The sequence below is a fragment of the Catharus ustulatus genome, chromosome 7, assembly GCF_009819885.2.
Source record: "Catharus ustulatus isolate bCatUst1 chromosome 7, bCatUst1.pri.v2, whole genome shotgun sequence".
Classification (NCBI taxonomy): domain Eukaryota; kingdom Metazoa; phylum Chordata; class Aves; order Passeriformes; family Turdidae; genus Catharus; species Catharus ustulatus.
The window spans coordinates 28,165,294-28,186,698 of NC_046227.1; the positions used below are offsets into that span (position 1 = coordinate 28,165,294).

At 43.3% G+C, this 21,405-nt stretch overlaps 1 protein-coding gene across 1 annotated transcript in view; it reads right to left on the reverse strand.

Moving 5' to 3' along the window:
* The window catches only part of ADCY5 (adenylate cyclase 5), a 204,249-nt gene that overhangs the window by 10,321 nt on the left and 172,523 nt on the right, over positions 1–21,405 (reverse strand). The window contains exons 9-15 of the mRNA XM_033064725.2: positions 19,927–19,949; positions 15,370–15,514; positions 13,627–13,724; positions 10,830–10,917; positions 4,445–4,561; positions 3,561–3,725; positions 1,546–1,721 (exon numbers count right to left, since the gene is read on the reverse strand). Of these exons, the coding sequence (XP_032920616.1) occupies positions 1,546–1,721; positions 3,561–3,725; positions 4,445–4,561; positions 10,830–10,917; positions 13,627–13,724; positions 15,370–15,514; positions 19,927–19,949 (812 nt within the window). The remainder of the gene's footprint in view (positions 1–1,545; positions 1,722–3,560; positions 3,726–4,444; positions 4,562–10,829; positions 10,918–13,626; positions 13,725–15,369; positions 15,515–19,926; positions 19,950–21,405) is intronic.

Sequence of the window (21,405 nt, forward strand, 5' to 3'; positions counted from 1 at the left end):
ATAGGTTTTCTCATCTATCCCCTTCCAGCTCTCTCCCCCTTCCCGGCACAGGGCAGTGAGTGAGTGGCTGTGTGGGGCTGAGCTGCAGCTGGGGCTGAACCACCACACAAATCCCATTTAGTGAGAGATAATACAGCATCACAGAAAGCTATTTCTGGGAAAACATTCTAACCTTCTCCACTTTATTACTGACATTCTGATTGTGAAGTGATGTGAATTATACTTCCAAGTGCTGTAATTTCGCTTAGTGCTTGAATTGCAAGAATGAAATTTTATTTGAGATATAAAATGCTTTTATTTCACTAATTGTGTTAGAAAACACTAAATAGCTGATGGAACACCTAATATCTGGAAAAAAGGGAAGAAAACCTCATTCTCCCTATACCTCCCCACAGAAAGCTCCATGGGGTTACCTACCTACATCTACACTTCCTTAACTGGCAATGCCAGTAAAAGCTATATTTCCATAAATTATTACTGGGCACACAGAACTGCTGAAATCATGGAACAGTCATGTGAAGGAGAGGAGTAACCAGATGCATCAGGCTTGGAGGGCTGATGGTTAATGGCCATCCTGAAATCTGAGCAACTGCAGAAGGTATTTCATAACACACTGGGCCATGGGAGCCTTCTCAAACACCCTCCTGTCCAAGGCAGGAACAACCACAGCTATCAGCCTTGACAAATAGTTCACCTAAATTGGCATCATTTGATTCACTCACATTTAAGTACAATTTCTGCCTACAAGGGGAAATCATCAAAACAAGGAGTTAACACAACAATGCAATTCCCAGCAAGAAACAAAACTCGTGGAGGAGGACAGGCTTGTGGATGTGCCAAACTTCCCTCCCTGGTGTGGGGACCTCCAGGAGATGGGGAACCACCACAGCAGTGCAAGGAGGCTGCCACCAGGATTAATGTGTGACCTGATGACAAGTCAGCCTCTGTAAGTAAAAGGGCAACTGTCCACTCCCCCTGAGCCCAGACCCTTCTGCTGGGAATGGTGCTGAGCTGAGCTGTGATACTGGCTTTTCAAACAAGGACATCCATCCAGCAGCAACTGGCAGGAGATCACTGGCCAAACATCAAGCACCACCATTCCACCAGCCCAGGTTGGGTTTGATACATCATTGTGGCTTACATCACATCCCTGAGCCAGCTCAAGTTTGTTGGAGGATTTTTTTTTTTTTCCTTATTTGAGAAATGACATTTCTATATTGGGAGTGTAATACCAGAGTTAAGAATGACTAACTACAGCTCCCCATTTCTGGAAAAAAGGAAATACAGTTCCACTCTGATTCCAGTTATATTCTGTTATTAATAGATAGTTCATTAGTCAAGTCCCACATTAAAAAGATCTTAAAGGGAGCTGTATTCTACTCTTCAGAGGCAGAGAGCAGCACTGGCAGAGCTTTAACTTCCAGCCATGCCTTCTCTGGTATCCTGCACTTGCTTTGCTTGCACCACAGCTTGGCACTCCCATCCACCTAATGCCACACTGAAATCACTGTGTGAAAGAAATCAGGTGAAGTGAAAGGCACTTACTAGGTGTTGGCTGTAACCAGGAGATCTGCATTGTCAAAAAGGTTGACCCCTGGCACTTCCACAATGAGAACATATATAAATTCAATGATTAACATAAGGATCAATTTTCCAATACAGCTGATCTGGAGGAACACAGAGCAGGCCAGGAGACTCAATAAGACACTGTAGGTAAAGTACTGTATGAAGACAAAAATGGGAAAAAAACCAGAAGAGATATAAATGTCAGCTGGATAAATCAAAACTGAAAGGAAACTAAACACAGAGATAGAAAGGGATTGGTAGTTATGTAGTTGAGCTGACTAAACATATAAACCTGGGGCTGCCTGTGGAATTCTCCCACATTACAAAATTTAAAACTGTATGGATGAAGAGGAAACTGGCATTTTTCTCCAGGCATTATGTGCTTTACTCTTAAGAGGTGTGGGCATAACAGCTGGACACCCAAGCTTGTGACAGAGCTTTTACCTGGACACAGTTCTAAATTAGCAAAAAGAATCACCCAGTTATGCTGCATTAAGTTGTGCTTTAAGGCCAAATTGTAGACTCAGATTTGCATACCTGTACAACACATAGGACCAAGGGTATTGGCAGTTCACGCTCCTGGACAAATGCCCACTTGAGGCCAGTGGGGAAGCACTGTCCCCTCTGATGTGACACACCGGCTCCATCAGCAAGGTACAGGCTGGACAAATGTCCCCATGATAACCCCATGATGATTTGCCCAGCCAGCAGCTGCAGAGGTGCACGTGTGGCTGTGGAGCACATCTGGCACATCTGGCCGGTGCAGCAGGAGCTGAGTGCTCAGCATGCCAGTGCTCCCCAGTGTGACTGCAGGTCATTTATGGCTCTTGGGAAAGATAGCAGGGATGCAAAATGTTATCCAGCTCACCACCTTCCTGCTATCAAATCTGTGAAGATTTAAACTTCCACTCTATCTGGACAGGCCTATTTCTGGCAAAAAACCCATATCATGTGCCTGAGGCAATTAATCCTTTGAGTTACAAGCAAGCCCTAGTTGAAGTAGAAATATGCTTATGTTCTGAGCTCCTTTATTAATAGTCTGATATATTAAACCAGAGAAAATAACTTGTACAGCTTGTACTTGACTCCTCAGTCTTGACTGAGGGGTAGGATTCCATATCCTCCTGTGTGGACACTGGGAGCAACAGGCAACAGTAAGATACCAGGACTTTCAGTAGCACTTTGGACATCTGGATGGTAACAGATCCACCATAAATCTGTCAGGTCCTCATAAACCCAGATGACCTTGATATAAATTCTACCTCCATCCTAGACAGAGTTGTTTTTCCTTTTCAATTTCCAGTAAACAACACATATAACAGCCGTGACCTAAAAACTCAGAGAAAGGTCTTGAAAAAAAAATCTTTTTGCATAACTATTCCTTTGTAAAGTATTCTACCAGTGTGAAAAACATATTTGGGTTTGGATGTTTTTTTTTTTTCCATTAGGAGCATTTAAATTTTTTCTAAATGAGATGTCCTGAAGACACAGGAATTGCATTGCAAATTGAAGCAGACCACTGTCTGGGCTGCTGACCTGTCTGAGGCCAGACCTACCATACCTTGGGAAAGAATACATAAACCAAGTTTTTTATCAATATAAAACAATGGAGGGAAGCATCCAATCTATGACTAGACATTGGTTTTCAGAGAACTGATTTTTAGGTAAAACTGAGCATCCACAAAATCCTTTGAAATGACTTGCAGTTCTGCATGCCATTAAGGACCTCATGGAGAGGGACATTTCCCCTGCTATAAGCAGGATCCAACTATTTTAAAAGCATACTAATTATTCAGCCCCGAAGGAACTTAAATATTAATGTAGATTGATGATAACAACTTCAGACACTTTAGTCAGCATGTAGTAGCCTGTGTCAGTCTTGTAATGTCAGTTAAGAACCACCTTGTTTTCCTCAGAGTCCCTGGGATTTATCACACAGGTTTTATATCCTTTTTCCAGACTGATCTCTGAAACCCATTTTTTTCAAGCAATACCTCTGGAAAGTTGCAGTTGGGCAAAGGACTGTCACAGAATCCCTGCAAGGTGCCCAGGCTGTAGTTGGAAGTCAGGTTGCTGATAAGGCAAATGTCCACCCGGTCAGGAGTGATGTTGTATTCAGCAGCCATGCAGCTGGCAAGATCCACAGTGCTGCACATGAACTGGAAAACAAAGATGGTATTAAGATGCACAACATAGATAAAGAGAAGAAAACAAAATAGTTTATATCAGTTTGAAAGCCCCTTGGAAATGGCTGTAGCAATGTGCAAAATATGCAACATGAAATCATCAGCTTATGTTTTACTGCATGTGCAGTAGTTATGTTTTTTCTCCCTCAAAATATTAATTAACAAAATCCAGAAAACAGCCCATGTCTGTCTGAGCCTGAAGTCAGCAGTGGTGTTTGGAATCACAGCCAGACCACCTCAGTCCCAAAAGTGCAACTCAAAGCAGAGTCGTCACCGTGCCCGTGATGTCTGCGCTCGGAGCAGGAGGCAGCACCGTGCAGGGCTGGCACAAAGCCCAGGGAACACTTATGGCCCACTCAGCATGGTGGGAGTTAAATAACACATCAGCCTCGTGCCAGCCCTTCCTGCAGGGATATGCATCAGGTTGGCTCCTGTTCTTGGAGCAGAAGCATTTTTAGAGACTCACAAAAGGACCTGGGCACAAATCAGTGCCAGGCATATAATGGGCTCTGGGGACAGAGCTGTTGGGCTCCTATTTATTTTCCCAAAAAGCAAAGGGCACTGACCTCAGATGCCGTCAGTCCTAGGCAGGATCATGTTAAATTCAGTGATTCTAAGGGTCACAATGCTGCAGAGCACCAATAAGAAAACAATGCAGAACTGAATGGATCAAAAGGAAATAATGGACATACCATATTGACAAAGGCAGACAGGAAAACCAGGATAATGGCAAAGACCCCAACTAAGGTACTATTGGTCCTGGACTGTACAATCTTCTTAGAAAGAGTCTGGAGAGGAACTGGGAAAAGCTGATTGAGAAAAAAAAAATCAAATAGAAACATAAAATCCTTGTTTGTTTTACAGATTACAGCCTGCATTTGAGCTGCCTGCATCCCTCAGCGCGGGTCTGTGTGGATTCTGCACAGAGGCTGGAGGATGGTGATGGGGATGGCAGCTCTGGGACAAGGGCAAGCAGAGACGTGACTGCCTCGTGGCAGCAGGCCCAGCTGGCTCTCCAAATCTATTTAGCCCTTCCTAATGGGAGTGATGGCTCCTGAGCCCAGATAGCATGGCTTGCAGGGCTGTGCTCATCCTGTCGTGAGAAGCAAACCACAAGCCATCTGTAACTGGAATAGCCAGGAGCTTGAGCCTGCAAATTACTGGAGCAAAAATTTAAAAAGGCAGAAATGAAAATACCCTTTTGTCATGTCCCTTTGATCACCAAGGCAGGACTGACTCCCTGGTGCCATTTCAGACCCAGACTGTCAAACTGCCCAGGCAAGCCCTGGGATCTGTCAGACCCTCGGCAAAAGGCGCTGCAGAGATCAGCTGGCGCAGGCTGGTCTGTGGCACTTTGCTCCATGCTCATGGTGATAAAAACCCGTGGGTGAGGGCAGTCAGGGAGTGCTGCAGCCTGGCAGCCTCACTGCTGGCAGGGCCAGGAGCTCCCTGCTGATGGCTGTGACTGCAGCCCTGCAGTGTGCTCGGCATTCCGGGTGGAAGCAGTGTGTGTGTCACAGCAGAGGCTGCCCCGGTGCCCTTGGCAGCCCTGCTGGGGCCTGAGGCCTCCCTGCTTTGCTCTGGCTGCAAAAGTGTCCAGGAGAAGCCAAGGCATCCCTGCCCCTTCACGTGCCACCACTGTGCCAGTGGCACAAACCCCTGGTGCCCTGACACCGTGGGAGCTTGTCCTGCCACAGCACCCTGCCCCTCCACAGCACCCTGCCCCTCCACAGCACCCTGCCCCTCCACAGCACCCTGCCAGCACACAGGGGCTCTGCCCAGGACCACCCAAGCCTCTTCCAGAGCCCAACTCTCCCTTCCCTTACTCACTGCACGAATAACCAAGCCACTGGAGTGTATTTTTAGAGACACAAAGAAACAGCAGCACAGCGCCATGGCACTGCAATTTAACTATGACTAATGTTTCTATTAAAAGTCTTGCTTTTCCCTTTTATCCTTCACTCTTACATCTTTGGATATGCAACATTTTGTCAGTGCTGTGCTTCCCACACAGCAGCCCTACAGTGTAATTACTGAGAGTTGGAGCAGCTGATAGCTGGGGACCTTTCACAGAGGCAGGGAGAGGTTGTGGCAAGAGTTTTGAAAGAGCTGATTTCACCTGCTGCCTGCACATGCTCCAGGTGAAAGCAGAGGACAAGGCTCTGTGGGGGACTGGAGAAAAGGGAAAGTGGGGTTGTAAATTATTTGCATTGAATGAGGATTAATTGAATTCACTGAAAGCTTATGCACCCCTTCAGGCTCAGTGACAGCCCCTATAAAACAAAGGAAAATACCTTTCTCTCAGAAATAAACCCTGATAACATAGAAATATCTCTTTGCCCTACCATGTCCAGCTGCTTCCACACAGATGTCAGCTACTAGAATAGGGGTATGGAAAATCCAGTGGGCCTTTTCTCTGCTCTAGCTCCATAGGATTTGGAAGGAGAAGGAGGATCTGTGCTGCATTTATACAATTTTCTCACTAGGTTAGAGCAGGACAGGTTTTCCTGCCACTTCTTTGTTTAGGCCTCAAGGCCAAACTCCACAAAGGTATTCAGGAATCTAACCTCCATCTGTAATCTCTGGGAAATCAGGCACCTAAATAAAACTTTGGAGTTTTGTTGTGGATCTTGGCTCAAGGCCCTGCAGCCAACAATCCCAAAAAAGCCTGACTTTGAACCAAGCCTGAGATATCAAGCAAAGCGATCAAGTGGAAGACACTTCAATTCTAATGAAAACATGTTTTCTTTGTATTAATCTTGGTTCTCATTACTTTGCAAACTAGGAAAAATTTTAGGTCAGTAAACAAGTACAGCTGGAAAAAGTCCTTAAGAAGAAAGAGATGCCAAAACCCATAGGAGATCAGGGCTGCAGTTGAGAGTGCAACAACACAGTCATGCCATGCATCTGAGGAACCTCTGGCTCATGAACATCCATGGGGACCCTGTGACACAGCCCCCATTACACAGAGGCAGGTGGAGACCAGGAACACCTGCAGCTTGAAGGACTTCTGTGATAGACATGGGGAGCCTATCTCAGGTCTGACAATTCAGCTCCATTCTTGCAGTGCTTCCTCCATAAAAACATCCACAAGTCAGGGGTATAGCACAAAAACAGACAAAAAGAAGAGAAGATGGCTTTCCCTCCTGTTTTCAAAAAAACAAAAGGAAGACCTCTTCTGTCCTTGTAAAAGAAGCAGAATATCAGGACATTACAGTAAAGTGAAAATCCAAGCAGCCCTGCTGGTTGTTTCATTGGCTTTTAGGGTCCAAAGTGACACTCAAGTCTTGCCTGAATGAAGAACAGGAGATCTGATGAAATGGCAACTCCCAGCCTGCATCTGCACTACTGAGAAGGGGCTGAGAGAAAGGATGTGATCCATCTGGGCAGCTGAGATCCATGCTTGGGCAGCCACAAAAGCATGGGGTCACTCACTAGCACTCTTGAACTCCCCATGTAAAGGAAAATAACCACAATGGGAAAAAAGAAAATTGGATTGTCCAGTTGATTCCAGTTCACTCTGAATTGAAAAGCTTAAGTGTAGGTGAAGAAAGGGCACTGCTGTGCAGGTGAAAGTTTAAAAAGTGATCCAACAAATAGTATGTTACGCTGAAAATAATCCATTACTTCCAGGCATTTGCATGAAAAAATTGCTCCAAATAAAGCCCATTCTTTGGAACAACAGCTGATCTAGGACAGAAGAGAAATATTTCTTCTTTTAGTCTTCTTAACATCTAGTGTGGGTATGGAAAACTGCTTAGATAATTGCTGTTACATTGTAGGATGAGGTCTTTAAGGTCTGATTTTTCAATTTGTAATAAAAGCCTTTGAGTCATTTTGAAGTACATTAAGATGCTGGAGTAAAAGACAACATCTCCAGGCAACTTGATGTTTTAAGTCCATTTATGTAACTTATTTCACAGTGATTATTAGTCTATTAAAAAAGTACAGTTTTCAGAGGGTTTTATTTTTCCTGACTGAGAGAAAAAAACCCAAATGTTTTAGGAGCTTCTAGACCAGCTTTTGGATGCAAAGAAAGTGATAGGCAAGCAGCACCTATGTAGAGCTACAGAAAAACTTATTTTCTCATAAAGGAATAATTGAGATTTTTTTCCTACATGCTCCCAGAACCATGCATGAATTCCACACAGCAGTGCAGATACCAGAAGTTAAAGGATTTTAAGAAAAAAACACAAACTTGGTAAGTTAGTAGCAAAACAGATGTCTGTCAGCAGAGTATTTGAGAAAGGACCCTGGTTCCCATGACCTCAGACTCTACTGGGAAGGGACACCACCTCACAGTGGCCAAGTCTTCATGGAGCATCAAAGCAAAGAACTGGAACTCTCTTGTTTATTACAGCTGAAGAAACTTGGAAAGCCAAGCTGGCTGTGCTGGCAGTTCCAGGATCAACTTGTAGTCTGCGGAGAATTTTATAGTGGAAGATAATAATGACAGCAAAAGAAAATAAAACATGATCAAGCTGTTCAGAAAGAGCCTGCTGGCCATTGTCAAAGCCAGAGATGAAGAGGCCAAAACAGGGAGGGACAATCTCACATGAAAGCTGAAAAGAGGAATAAAAAGGAGACACTTATCATGTAACAGCACAGCAAACAGGCAAAAGCTGTGCTCATGCTGATGTCCTGGGGTGGACACCTGCTTTCCAACTTTGTGTAGAATGAACCACTGGTATTTAAAACACATGCTCTCCTATCCCACATCTGAGTGTGAAACAAAGCAAACAATGCTGACATCACTGTCTTCAGGGATTTCATCTGAAGGATCTGCGAAATTGCCTTCTGCAGGTGTGTAGAAGTGTTTCCTGGAGCAATGTGGAGTACAGAAATAAAGTAACAGCCCTTATCCAAGGGCTGGGTAAACCCATTGCTTAAAAATCAAAGACTTAAAACACTGAGATCCTGGATGACAGAAGTGGGCTGCAGCTATTAGGAGCTGACAAGCTAGCAGTACCTGTTCCCCAAACAAGCATCTCATATTCAGGTGTTGTCAGCAGAGGCTAATTTGGAGCGCTAAGCAGGGATAATCAAAAAGGAACTGGAGCTATAAGGCGCAATATTTTCAATGTTTGCAATCTCTGCACAGAAGCCACCCTGGATATTATACATGAGCGTGTTGTGGGGATGAAAACTCAGTGCTGGAAATGTCAGGGACTTCAGAAAATCCCATTACATTCTGCTGTTATTCTGATTTCCCAGAGCCTATGCACTGAGGCAAAGCCAGCGTAGAAACACTAGAACACTTGCAGGCACTACTGACAGACCTCTTCTACAGGAATTTGGAAGATCAAGGCAAAGAAAGCAAGAATGAAATCTGCCTACCATCCCAGGACTGAAAATCTTATATACTTTTTAAATTAATCAGTAATTAAGACTAGCAATAATTTTAACCAAGAAACCCAAACCAAAACCAGAGAATCTGAATGATGACAGAAGAATGGAGTGCTGCTGTCAGTATGTGGAAGTGGCCTGTAAGTGCCAGTGGGTGACAAACAGCTCTGAGCCTTGGAATCTGGCTGGTTGCAAGTCAGGCAGCTGGGGTGCTCCAGAGCTCCAGCTCTCATCGCAGCAGAACCAGTGAGCTGGGGTGGCCCTGCTTGGCTGGCAGTGCTGGGATGGGGCTGCCAGAGAACTGCAGTGTGAGGAGGCAGCACAGCTTGGCACTGAACTCCCAAGTTCTCTGTGGTTGTCACTTAAACCTTGTCACATTGGTGGTTAATTAACTGCTAATCACACTAACTGCTGATACCTGTTTACAAATGGATGACTTTATTTTAGTAGCATCCTCAAGTGCAATGGACACACCAAGTACAGCAGGCATCCGTGGGTACCCTTCCCCAGCTCAAGGCACCCAAGCCGTCCTATCAGCAGTTTTATTTCTGACTACTTCTCGCTGTAGAAGCAGAGTTTTTCCCCCTAAATTTGCCCTAAACCATGACTGGTAAACAAGAAAGACCAATAGGTTGCTACACTTACAAACCAGGCTCCCTTCAATGCTGTCATAGGGCCAAAGGAAACCTTGTGAGTGAGTTGTTAACGTCAAATAGAAGCTCAAACTTCTTTCATTGGGAACACTCTGCAGCTCTTATTATATGAGAAGGCAAAGTTTAATTTCCAAATCTAACTTTAAAAATTCAAAAAGACATGTAAGGTGCAAGTCTGTCAAGAGCACCCACATTCAACTGTTGAAAATGGCACAGTGAAGATAATTAAAGTAAGACAAATCATCTGCCTGACATTATCCATTATCCCACTATTTTTTTTCTGCAGGAAACATAATGCTACTGAGCTGTTTTATTCCAGGCACTGAGGAACAAAGCTGAGCTTGGGCTAAGGAACCTGAATCTGAGTATGTTCCATGTTCAGACACTTCTAGACTAGAAGGATCCCTAAAACTGAAACATATCAATGCTTTTAATAGGAACACCTTTGAGAGAAATAGATGAGCACAGCACCCTTCCCACAGTGCTCACTGCCAATTTACCACAGGCTGACAAGAAGAATTAATATGTTTTTGGACTTCACACAATGTATTTCTTTCCTGATCAAAGCCAGCCACAAGAAAGGGCCCAGCTAATGTTGGAAGCTCTGTACACTCATCTGAGAAAGGCTGATAAAATTCTATATGTTTATGGTTTTTACTTCCCTCCAGGACATTTTTCCTTGATGATATTCTGCTTCTGATTATCTGCCTACCCAAACACTCATATGCAGCAGGGGCCAGTACACAGGCAGCTCTGCAGGAAGTTTACAGGGAGGAAATGAATGGTCAGGGTTTGGTCCCACATTGGAAAATGTGCTCTTCTTATATCAATATGAGAGTGTCTGCAGGGGACTTAATAGACATGCAGATCCACAGAGTGATTACTTCTTGCTGAGCTACAGAGATGCCAACCCTAACATCTGTTTGCAGTTCATTCTGCCTTATCAAAGGCTTTTTCTGTAACCCTTATCACATAGTGTGGAAAGGATGGCTAACAAAACACACTCTGTTAGCTGAAGAAGCAGATTGCTGATCTGGTTATCTTAGGCAGAGGACTACAAAGAAACCACAGTACTCACCTTTACACAGGAGTAAATGACTGAAACAAACACCACTGTGGTCAGGATCAGGAAACAGGTCAGGTAAAACCCCAGCATAAATGTAGAGCTGAAATCAAGGAGAGGTTTGATTGGTTTTGTTTTGTTTTTTAAAGGCACATCATATAAAATAGCTACAGCTCTGCTCTCCAGAACACATTTGTACAAGCTATGACACACTGCAGAGGCTTTCCAATTAGGACAGCAGTAGGAGACACGAGGTGCCTTGAATACCAACAGACACTCTGGCCTATTTAGAATTATTCAGACAGGCTGCAGAACAGAGAAGGCTGCATCTTTTACAGCAATCACCTTCCTGCTGGGGTGACAGAGGTGGGACTGGAAAACATTTCATGCACTAGAGGAGGTGAAAGAACAACTTGTTGTGGCAGGTCAGTCCTCAGCTGGCTGTGGGCAGGGCACCACCCCTGGGAAGGAAGGCAGGCTGAGTGCTCAAGTGCAGCTGGGTGGGAATAATCTCAGTGGGAATGGCTTCCTGCCTTGCACAGGGAAGGTCTGTGCAGCACCGCTCTCTGAGCTCTGTCTCGTGCATGGGATGTGAGCAGCCCCAGCACAAGGATAGTCAGGGGTAACAGCCTTATCTTGGCCAGCTTAGAGGTTCCTGCTCCTCCCAGCTTTGAAGTACAAAGAGGATTCCAGGGCCAACTGTGTACTGTGAATTTTCATCTGTTTCCCTCACAAAGATATTCAACACCAATTTCCTGGTGATTGGTCTCAGTGTGACAGGATAGTCCCCTCCCAGGAGTCAGCCTTGCTCATAATCTAAAGGAAGTATTCTTGCAATGTGACATTGAGGGCACCAACACCAAAGCCAGCTGGTCTCTTGTGTTCTCTCATGACTGCTAAGATAATTGTACTTGCAAATTCACTGTTTGAGCCTTTTTTTTTGAAATTCCTTAAAGCTATTCCTCTTTATCATAATAAATTGACACTGGCACTCTGTCTCTAGTTTCAAATTCAGATTCCACGGCGTGTCTTTCATGAAGCTCTGATGGTGACACATATGCACCTGTGGTTTCAGTTGGTGTTTAACTGCTATCTTCAATAAAAGAGCAAAGCTATTCAATTGAAATACAAGGAAAAACAAAGCAAAAGGTGAAGGGAAGTGTATCTGACCTGCAGTTAAAATATAGACTTTTATTTTCTCTTGAAACTGATCACTTTTCAGGCAGGCCAGGCTGACTAAGGACACTTCAGAACTTGCCAAAAAAACCAATCCCAAATAAACAACCACCCTCTTTATTGGGCAGCACGGAAGGAGACTGAACAGCACAACATTTACACCACACTGCCATAAGGGATTGGCTCCTGCATAATACAAAGGAGGCAGCCATATGGTTGTCACACGTCAGAAATTGTCAAGTTGTCATTTAAATGTTAAACTGCGTTTTATGGAGACAGCATAGTGGCTGCTTAGGGAGTTTGATGGGCAACACAAGGCTGGTAGAGGGCCTCTGCAGGTGTGAAGTTATGACAGCAATATCCATAAATCCAAAGTGTAAGCCCCTGTTAAATTAGTTACTCTCAGAGAACATTTCTGGATGTAATTAACAATGCATTAATTGCTGGGAATTATCTAGTTCCAAGTTTGAGCCTCTTTCAGCTTCACTTGCAGTTTCCCAAAGCAGACCTGTCTGTTTACACAGTGCATTTGTCCTGATGTTGTTTTGCTGATTCAATCCTTCTGTGAGCACTCCTGCCTGGGAGAGTGAGTGACAAACATCAGACTGTGTGTTATTTCTGTATAACCGAATATCTAATCTGAACACACAAACCAATCTCTGCTCCAAAAAGATCTGTGGTGGGAACAGACATAGAAAACAGTTGGAATGGCATAAAATAGTGCTGGAGCTCTCTTTAGGGACAGTTTTTTGTCTTCTTGTAAGGAAGATAAATTTGGAGCGTTTTCTTGTTCGTCAGTTTAAAAATGACTAACTCCAAATTTATTTCCAACACAGCATTGCTCAGTGAATGGTGTATTATTGCTACTAAACCAGAGCATAGGAAATACCCACATGCTGTAATTTTTAAGTGGCTTTTAAAGAAGTCTTTGAGAAGAAGTTCCATTTCTGCAGATCTCACTGCTGGAAAAGGTTCAGTGTGTTGTGCTGTGCCTTGCAGACAAAGCTGCAGACCACTGCAGTGGGCCAAGAGCACTGTGCCCCACAGCCCTGAGGAGCTTATGACATTCTTGCCTGGGAAAAGAAATGACTGCAACCCTTAAACCTGGAGAGGGCCACAAGCTCAGGCATGTGCAGTTCAACCTCCTCTACCTCTCTTCTTTCCCAGCTGCTCTGAGTCCAGAAGAATAAAAATATGAGAGATTCTGCCTCATTTGCTAAGCAGACCCTGAGACCTCAGTGCTCTGAGCAATGAGGCTGTGATGGGTTTTCACCTCCCTGTCCCACTGTGTCTAGATAAGAGGACAGTCCAGCCTTGTGCTGTGAGTGTGTGCTATGCCTTGGCAGGCAATCCTTCCTACTCAGTGATATTTCCTAACTGAATTTCCTAAGATGGAGGTAAATTATAAGAGAAATCACATTGGGAAAACAGAAATCCTCACATGCCAGTGAGGAGGTTTTAATCTGCAAAAGAAATGGGTGAAAACAATAAGCATTGTACATGACTTGAGCATGAATTATTTAAGGATTTTTCTCTTCCCCTTGGTATTCTGAATTTTCAAGAAAAAAAAGAAAGAAAAGTAGGCTGGAATAGAGGAGGGGAGCAGATGGGAGCAAAGGGATGAAAGGGTACTCACTGTGGCACGATTATGATTTGAACAAAGCAGATGAAGAGGAAGACTAGGGAGGCACAAGCCACATAGGCTCCAAACCTGTCATCCACCTGCTTGGAGTACTGCAAAAAAACACACTTATGTTAGTGGGCAATGTGGCTGGCTGCCTTCTCTCCACAAAAACTTCTTCCTTGGCTTTTGTCTAGGTCCTTGGAAAGCAGTAGTGGTAGGAAACAAAATTCCCAACTCCCCTTCTCCCCCAGGCAACCTGTAAGGGCTTGAACAGCCTAAAGACCAGGGAAGAAACCCACAGAGCTGGGTGAAGAGAGGATTCACCAACTGCCCCTTGTATGAGAGGAACAGAAATGGATTAACTGGGATTAACCAGGATTCTAGGTCACTGCCATCAGGCTTAAACTTCTTCCATGGGAAATTTCCTTCAAGAGGGACAAATGCTGCTAATGACAAAACCTTGCCCGTGGTGATGACTTGGCTCATCCTAAGGACAGCACAAGGCTGCTGTGGTCTGCACACAGTCACTCCTTCCAGCTCCTTGTCAACATATTGGCCACGTGGGAGCTGCATCCGACTCCCAAAGGTGCTTTATTTAGCTTGAAGTTCAGTTCTCAGCACAGACCCTCTCAGTGTTTGAACCACAAAACAAAAGGTGCTCTGAACTGGTGAACAGCTAATTTCCCTGGCAATTTTCAGCTATAAAACTGAAGAGGAGGAGTGGGGGGAAATTACATGCTCGAGCTTTTATCCAGTCCCACACTGATTCATTGAACAGCTGTAAATCCTGAAAAGCTCTGATTTTGTAATAGGTAGTCATTCTTGTCAAGGAGAGACTGTTTCTAAATAAAATTATACAATAATTAGTGCAAACTTATTATGAAGTTTTTTTTCCCATTGAATAATGAGTTTAACACAAAGACTGCTCAAGCATCCTAAGGATCTGTGCTTGAATAAAAAAATAAAAGAAAAAAAAGATTACTTTCTTTGTGCAATTAAACCCACCATTTCTTGTGATACCTTTAATAACATCATCCAGGTACCTCTAAACTTAGAAGTTAGACTTGGAAATTTAACTTTGCAACCATCTAGAGCTGATGGTAGCTGATAGCCTCTACTATATAGTCAGGGAAATGATCTTTGCCTCACAGCAATACCTGAAACCTAAGCAGGAAGAAATCAACTGCTTATGAACTTTAGGTCTGTTACTCCCCTTTCTCACATTTGTGGGCTAGAGAACTATTTCTTGCTTAAAATGGGCTCCCAAAAATATCCAGATCACAGACTGCATCCCAATGAACCCTAATAGTACCTGGGGCTCTTTGGGGGGGACAAAGGGCAGGGGAAAGTCCCTCCAGAGGTGTTTCAGAGCTTAGGCAGGCTGAAGTGACTTTCTCCAGTGATTTGAAGGAGATAAAGGGTGGCAGCAAATCTCAGTTTGGAGTCTCAAAGTCAGAGAAACAACCTGGTTTATTCTGGATTCCCTTTACTGCTTATCACTGCATATTCATGTGTATCTGATAGAACTGGATTTGCTTTCCTGGCCAGTGCTCCCTCCAGATGACTGTCACTTTTTTAGGACAAATTACATTAAGGTTTCCATGAAGAAGCACGGATGTTTTAAGATCACAACTGCACCTCCAGCACCCAAACCATAGCTTAAACCCTAGAAGTAAAAGCCTGACCTTCTGCAGGAGAATTAAAACTCCTAACAAGCCTGCCTGACACACTGCAGTGGTTTTTGGACACCGTTACCTTTTTCTCCAAGTCAGGCTCCCTGAATGTTAGGAGGAATTTGCGCACGTGCTCGGAGCGTAACCGATCGATGCTTCTGGCGTCGATGGCCCGGCCCAGGAACTCATCCACTTCATCCTCTGGGTTCATGCTCTCCTGGGTACTCCTGGGCATGTCATGAAAAGAGCACAAGATAATTTCTGCCTCTGCACCGTGTGTTATCATTGCAGTGCATAATGAGCTGCAGGTTAATGGCATTTTGCATTTGACAGCTTCAAGTGGGAAAAGGACTGGGAGCAGAGAGGGGAGGGATATCAGCTCTAGAGCTCACTGCAAGTCCTGAGTCATTATTGCAAGGCTTCTACTTATTTGTCCTTTTCCTGTAATACATCTGTTTCCTTGTACTCAGGTCTTATTTCCATCCCTCTGTCTCTAAAACCACTGGGTAGGCTCCTTCCCCTCTGACTTATTCTTCCCTGCACTGCTGTGCTGTTGTAGCTGTTAGTGCCTGCACTGAAAAAATTATTTATGCATCCAGTCATATTTCTTGCTTTCTAATAGCAATTCCTGTAAATATTACTATGAAAATTTCCAAACTTGAACAGTTCTCCCTTTTTGAGAAAAAAGTGTTTACAGAACAAACGTGAGGAAAAAAATGTGGTCTGACACCCCTTCACACAGTTACTTATGAGTATAAAGCATAAAACAGAAAGAAAAATCTGTTTACAAGATATTTACTTAAGGAAAGGTTGCAAAAGAAAAAGGCAGCAGAAGGAAAAAAAAAACCAAATTAGATTCTGCTTTCTAAATAAGTGGAACAAGGTTAGAATCTTCTGTGTCACTGTTTTTCTGAATCTCTGCTACAGCTTTGGAAAAATGAAGCTGATTTTCAAAAACTGTTGAGAAAAATAACACTGTAAACTTAATTGTCCTGAGGCATTTTGCACTGAGGATCAGGAAATCTGAAGCACCTCCCCAGATTCTAGTTATTTTTAAAATCTAACAGTATTTTAATGACTTGATGCTGTCACTTTAATGGCCTGCCCTCAGACGAGCTATAGGCAGAAATTAAGAGCTAATCCTGAAGTGCTGTTTTTCTGCTTTGCTTGCATGATTGCCTAGGTTATTCCCCAGGGTTTGTCAATAGTTATCCACTGAAATATGCCCCTCCCTTGCACTGGGGTATATTCCAGCAGATAACTATTTCTGTGTGCAAACCCCATGGTGGCACAGCAACTTAGGGCTCATGTTGTGTGACCCTCAGTTTAGGCACTCTGGAGAAAAAAACCTGGGGTCTGACAAGCATGGTGAAAAGCTATTTTGCTTTATTTCCCTGGTTTCATTTGTACTGCACCAGAGCGCACAATGCACTCTGTGCTGCAGCCAGCAGGCTCCCACAGGTAAGGCTGTGCTGGAAAGCAGCTTACAAACTAGAACGTGGCTCTGTTTTAAAAGTTAAAGTTCCCTTTCCAAGAGGAAGGCTCTTTCAAAGCTTTCTGCAAAACTGGATCAGATTTAAGAAGCCCTCTGTACCTCAACTCTTCTGTGCACCTCTTGGCAAGAGAAAAATAAATCAGTTTATCTGCTCATTTCCATTCTACCTCTCCTTGCCCAGCCAGCGAGTTGAAGGTGTCTGCACCTCAGCTGGGTCACAACAACACACCAGTGGCATCTAGTCAGTGCCCATAGAGCAGGCTTAGTTTGTCTCAAGGTCTAATCTCTATTTTAGCCAGCCTTAGTATTTCAGAGGGGTTGAGGGAAAGAGTTTTTTATTTTTGGGTTCTCGAAGTTACTTAGTTCCTAGAAATTCATATAATCAGCTTTGAAAATTAAAGTGGTTTTTCCCCCTACAAGGTCAATTTACTTCCTCAGAGGAAGTACATCTGCTTGAGCATTCAAGGGGATGCTGCTTATTTTCATTCAGTCCTTGCAATGTCTTCTGGGCTCATAAAAACGAGCAAGGAAATCATTAGGCATTATTTACAGAATGTCTTCCAAGATCCTGTGAGTTATGTACACACTTGGGTCATTCCCACTTCACCATTTCATACCACGCACAGGAGATGTGTTTTCCAAAGCAAAGGAGTCAGCTCAGCAAAGCACAGCCACATTTCAGGTTCCAGCCTGAAAACATCACTTGGGAAGCTGCAAAGAAAAGAATCTGCCTGCTTGGTCTCTACCTCAGCTGCCTGCAGGTTTGCAACAGGTTGTTTTACTGCTCAGGGTGTTTCTAATACTGCAGTAAGCTCCAGGGTTGCAGGCTGTGTAGAAATACGTCTGCTGGTTTTAAATTGCCTTGCTGGGACATGGGCAGCCACCTCACACAGACTGCAGGGAAGCTCAGTCACCTCTCACACACTGAGCTGTGGAGGTAATTCACAGCCCCTTGTACCCAAGCTAAATTACAGTACAGCAAGTTTGGGTACATTTGCATAAATGGAATTTTAAATTGGCACACAAAAGTTCCCTGTGCTGAGTGCCCTGGAGGCAGTGCCTGTAAGTCAGAGCTGAGGTACTGCCATAGACTAATTAAATTCATATGTCAAAATGCCTTTTGATGTATTGATAGTGTGGCTGGTGGGGGGGTGGGGAGGAAATGAGGATTTCAGGCTGCCATGACACTTCCAAAAACACATCCTAAAAGCAGAGCTGAGATTTCTTCAAATGCAGCCAACAGAAAATTGTGTCAAGGGACTGGAACAGCACAAATAGAGCTTGTAGCAAATTTTTTACTCTGCTTGCAAATGTGAATGCTACCAATTAACCCAGAGATGCTGGCTTCAGAGTGGTCCAAAAATGTGCTGCTGATTTAATTACTTTCTGCCAATGCAGAGTGTGACCACAGCCAAAACTACATGTATGCCATAATTTTAAATGCTTCATGCTTAGATTCAGTAACTGAACCTGCACTCAGGCACATGAGGTTTGGTCCTGTTTTCAGGGATGTGTGGTGCCCATATCTTCCTTTGCTTTTCAGTATTGATCCTCAGTATTTCTGCAAGTGAAGGAGCTTCCTTAGTACTTGACATGGTTTAGGTATCTAATTTTAACCATTGTCACCATGAACATGCTCAGCCAGAGCTTTATTTTTGCCAAATCTTTGTCCTTGAGTTAAACAGATTTCTGGATAAGGTGAATCAGAAGCAAGTAGTAGGTTCTTCTGGTACTGAACAGAATTGCAAAAATCCTGAAATCTGTATAATAAGCTGGCACCATGCTGAGTGAGACATGTCCAAGAAACCTTTCAAAGTGTAGGATGGAGAGCAGATATTATGGTCCTTGGAGCAACAGAGGAGATGGTGTTCCTCAGCTGTTGGGTGACTGTACTGAGGTAGCTGATTTTTGTGTTTTCTTGCAGAAACTGTGAAGAAAAATACTATTTCATAAGGAATACTGAAAATTTCTGTATTCCTATGAACTATTTTGTTGTAATCTGTTAGCTGTTTTCTGCCTAAAGCATATCTAACATCAACTGAGTTCCCAGCATCCATGGAAGAAGTAAGCAGGAAACAGTGGGACCAGTGGAAAATGTCAGGGTGCACAGAGTTAAATGTTAAAAATCCAGTTTGCAGGGAAGGATAAGGGAAGGAGAGAATGTCTCTTAACATTGCCATGTTCAAAATTATCACTTTCCTTTTCCTTTTAGGCAGCTGCTCTCAGTGCTCAACTACCATAATGTGAATTTTGCCACAGCTGGATGCCTGGAGCCCACAGAAGCATTTACCTGTCCCAGCTCACAGAAATCCACTCAGCCCTGATCAGAAGCCCAAGAAACATGATAAGGAGCAACAGCAACATATTTTAAGCATCAGTCTCCTCTACTGTTGCCTAACTTGCTCTAAGCAAGCTTATAATTAATGCCATTCAGCAGGACTGAACGTGAAATTATTCTAAACACCTTCAAAATCAAGAAATTATTTTGTTATGTCCAGTTGTAGAAGTTAAAAAGGGGATGTGTTTGGGTCTTTTCCTCCAAAGGCAATTTTTCAAAATACCACTCGCATTAAATAATTTTAACAATTTCTCTAAAGATCTATAGGAAAAAAATGAAAATGCTGCTAAAATTTGGTTATATATTTTAGAGCATGAAACTCCGAATTTACTTTTTCAAACAAGCTATCAATTCTGAGTTTATTTTATATGTAGAAATAATTAATATGCAATAATTATGAATACAAATATATCCAAATAAAACCTATACAGGTATTTCAATACATACATAAACCTTTCTTATTGGAGATGTCCAACACTTACATATACTTTAGAGGAGGATTTTGTCTTGGATTATTTGCAAAGAGTGGAGATTATTTGGGGCAAGGGGAAGTGCAGCAAAAGCATTTTAATTATAAAAGCAAGTTAGAACCACCAAACAAATAAATACTTGGAGGGCAGTGGCTGTTCTGAATGCACATCAGTCAATCCTGTGCCCTCAACTGGCTGTCCCTCCAGGACAAACCTCTGGGGAGTCCAAACATTATTTTTGGCTCCCAGGCATCAATTTTTATCCTTTTTTAATATAAGAAGAAAAATCCCAAATGTGTAAACATAACAGTGTATGACAGAAGTAAATTTGCTTACTTGTCCTTGGGGTCCTCGAAACCCTGCAAGAAAGGAAAAGGGCACAAGGGTGAGCAAACAGGCTGACCTTGAGAACACAAAGCATCCCAGGAAGAGCATTTCACAGGGGACTTCTCATTTGTTAGGTGTGGATGGACAGCTTCTCCCACCCACAGCAATATTTTGTGCAGCCCTGTCAGCAGGCAGGCAGAGCAGCTTTGGAAAAACACATTCCTTCATAAATTCATGGAAGTGCAGATAAAGGAAATGTTTCAGCTGACTGCTGGCACACTTTATTTCAGGTGTCTTCTTTCTAGCAGTCACCATAAGAAATGATACAATGGAAATTGTACTGATACTATAGCTGAGGATGTATTTCACTTGAAGCAAAACTCAGAATGACAGCAGGAATGAAACTCTGTATTCAACAGTGCATCTCTTTATGTCAGGGCTCAGCTAAGGGCAATGGAAGTGTTTTGGTTTTCATCTCTCCCAGGGGTCTCCCTGCTCTTCCCCTCATCACATGCACACACAGAACATGTTTTTTTGAATAAGATTTCAGGAATTTATAATATTTGCAATAGCCCAAATATTCACAATTATTTCAGGACCACCTGAATTGATCAAGTGTAAGTATTTATGAGTCATCCATAGTTTTAATGGCTAGAAGGCCTTAGACAAAATTTAAGTTTATATGCTTAGCATTAACATACCTAACAGACCAAATTGCATCAAAATTGCCATTTTGCACGGGCTGAAACAAAATATACCCTCTGACATCTTGGCTTAAATTTAACTGTAGTCAAGAAAAGTTGTATATTTGACAAGTAGGGTCAAATACTCAGGCACAGAGTTTGTACCCTGTGTTCCAAAACATAAAACAACTGTAGCAGGGAGATATGAAGAATTGCTTTTGTTTTTCTCCCAGAGATCTCAGGCCAAAACTTCTCAGGGCACATTTTCCAGCTGCTGGACCTGCAGCAGCAGCCATTCTGGAGTGAGCACACTGAGATCCATCCATCCTGACTGAAAATCAAACATCTTTGAGCAAAAGTCTTCCCACAGCCGCCTTGCCCAACACCATCAGAGCCAACAGCACTGACCAGATCCTAAATGAGAACAGATTTTGCCCTTGCAGTGAGTTAGCAATGTGGCCACATGGCAGCAGGAAAGCCAACACAGTGTCCCTGAACAGCACCAGCTTTGCCAGAGGCAAAAAGTGAGGTCTGTCACTCAGGTCAGCAGCCAGGACTGTGATTCATTGAGAGAGCAATTTCCATTTTTTCATACTCTGTTTCAGACTAAAACCACACTTCTAAACAGAAACTGCCACTTCAACTTAACCCACTGGAAATTCAGATCAGGGAAGTCTCTCAGTCCCATGTCACAACCATCACCAGATTCAGTGGGAAGAAGGAAATAGCAATGTCAATTCTAAGTTAGCATGTCCAGTTATCCAAGACAAAAAAAGAAGTGCTTTCTGATTTCATATTAAAGAAT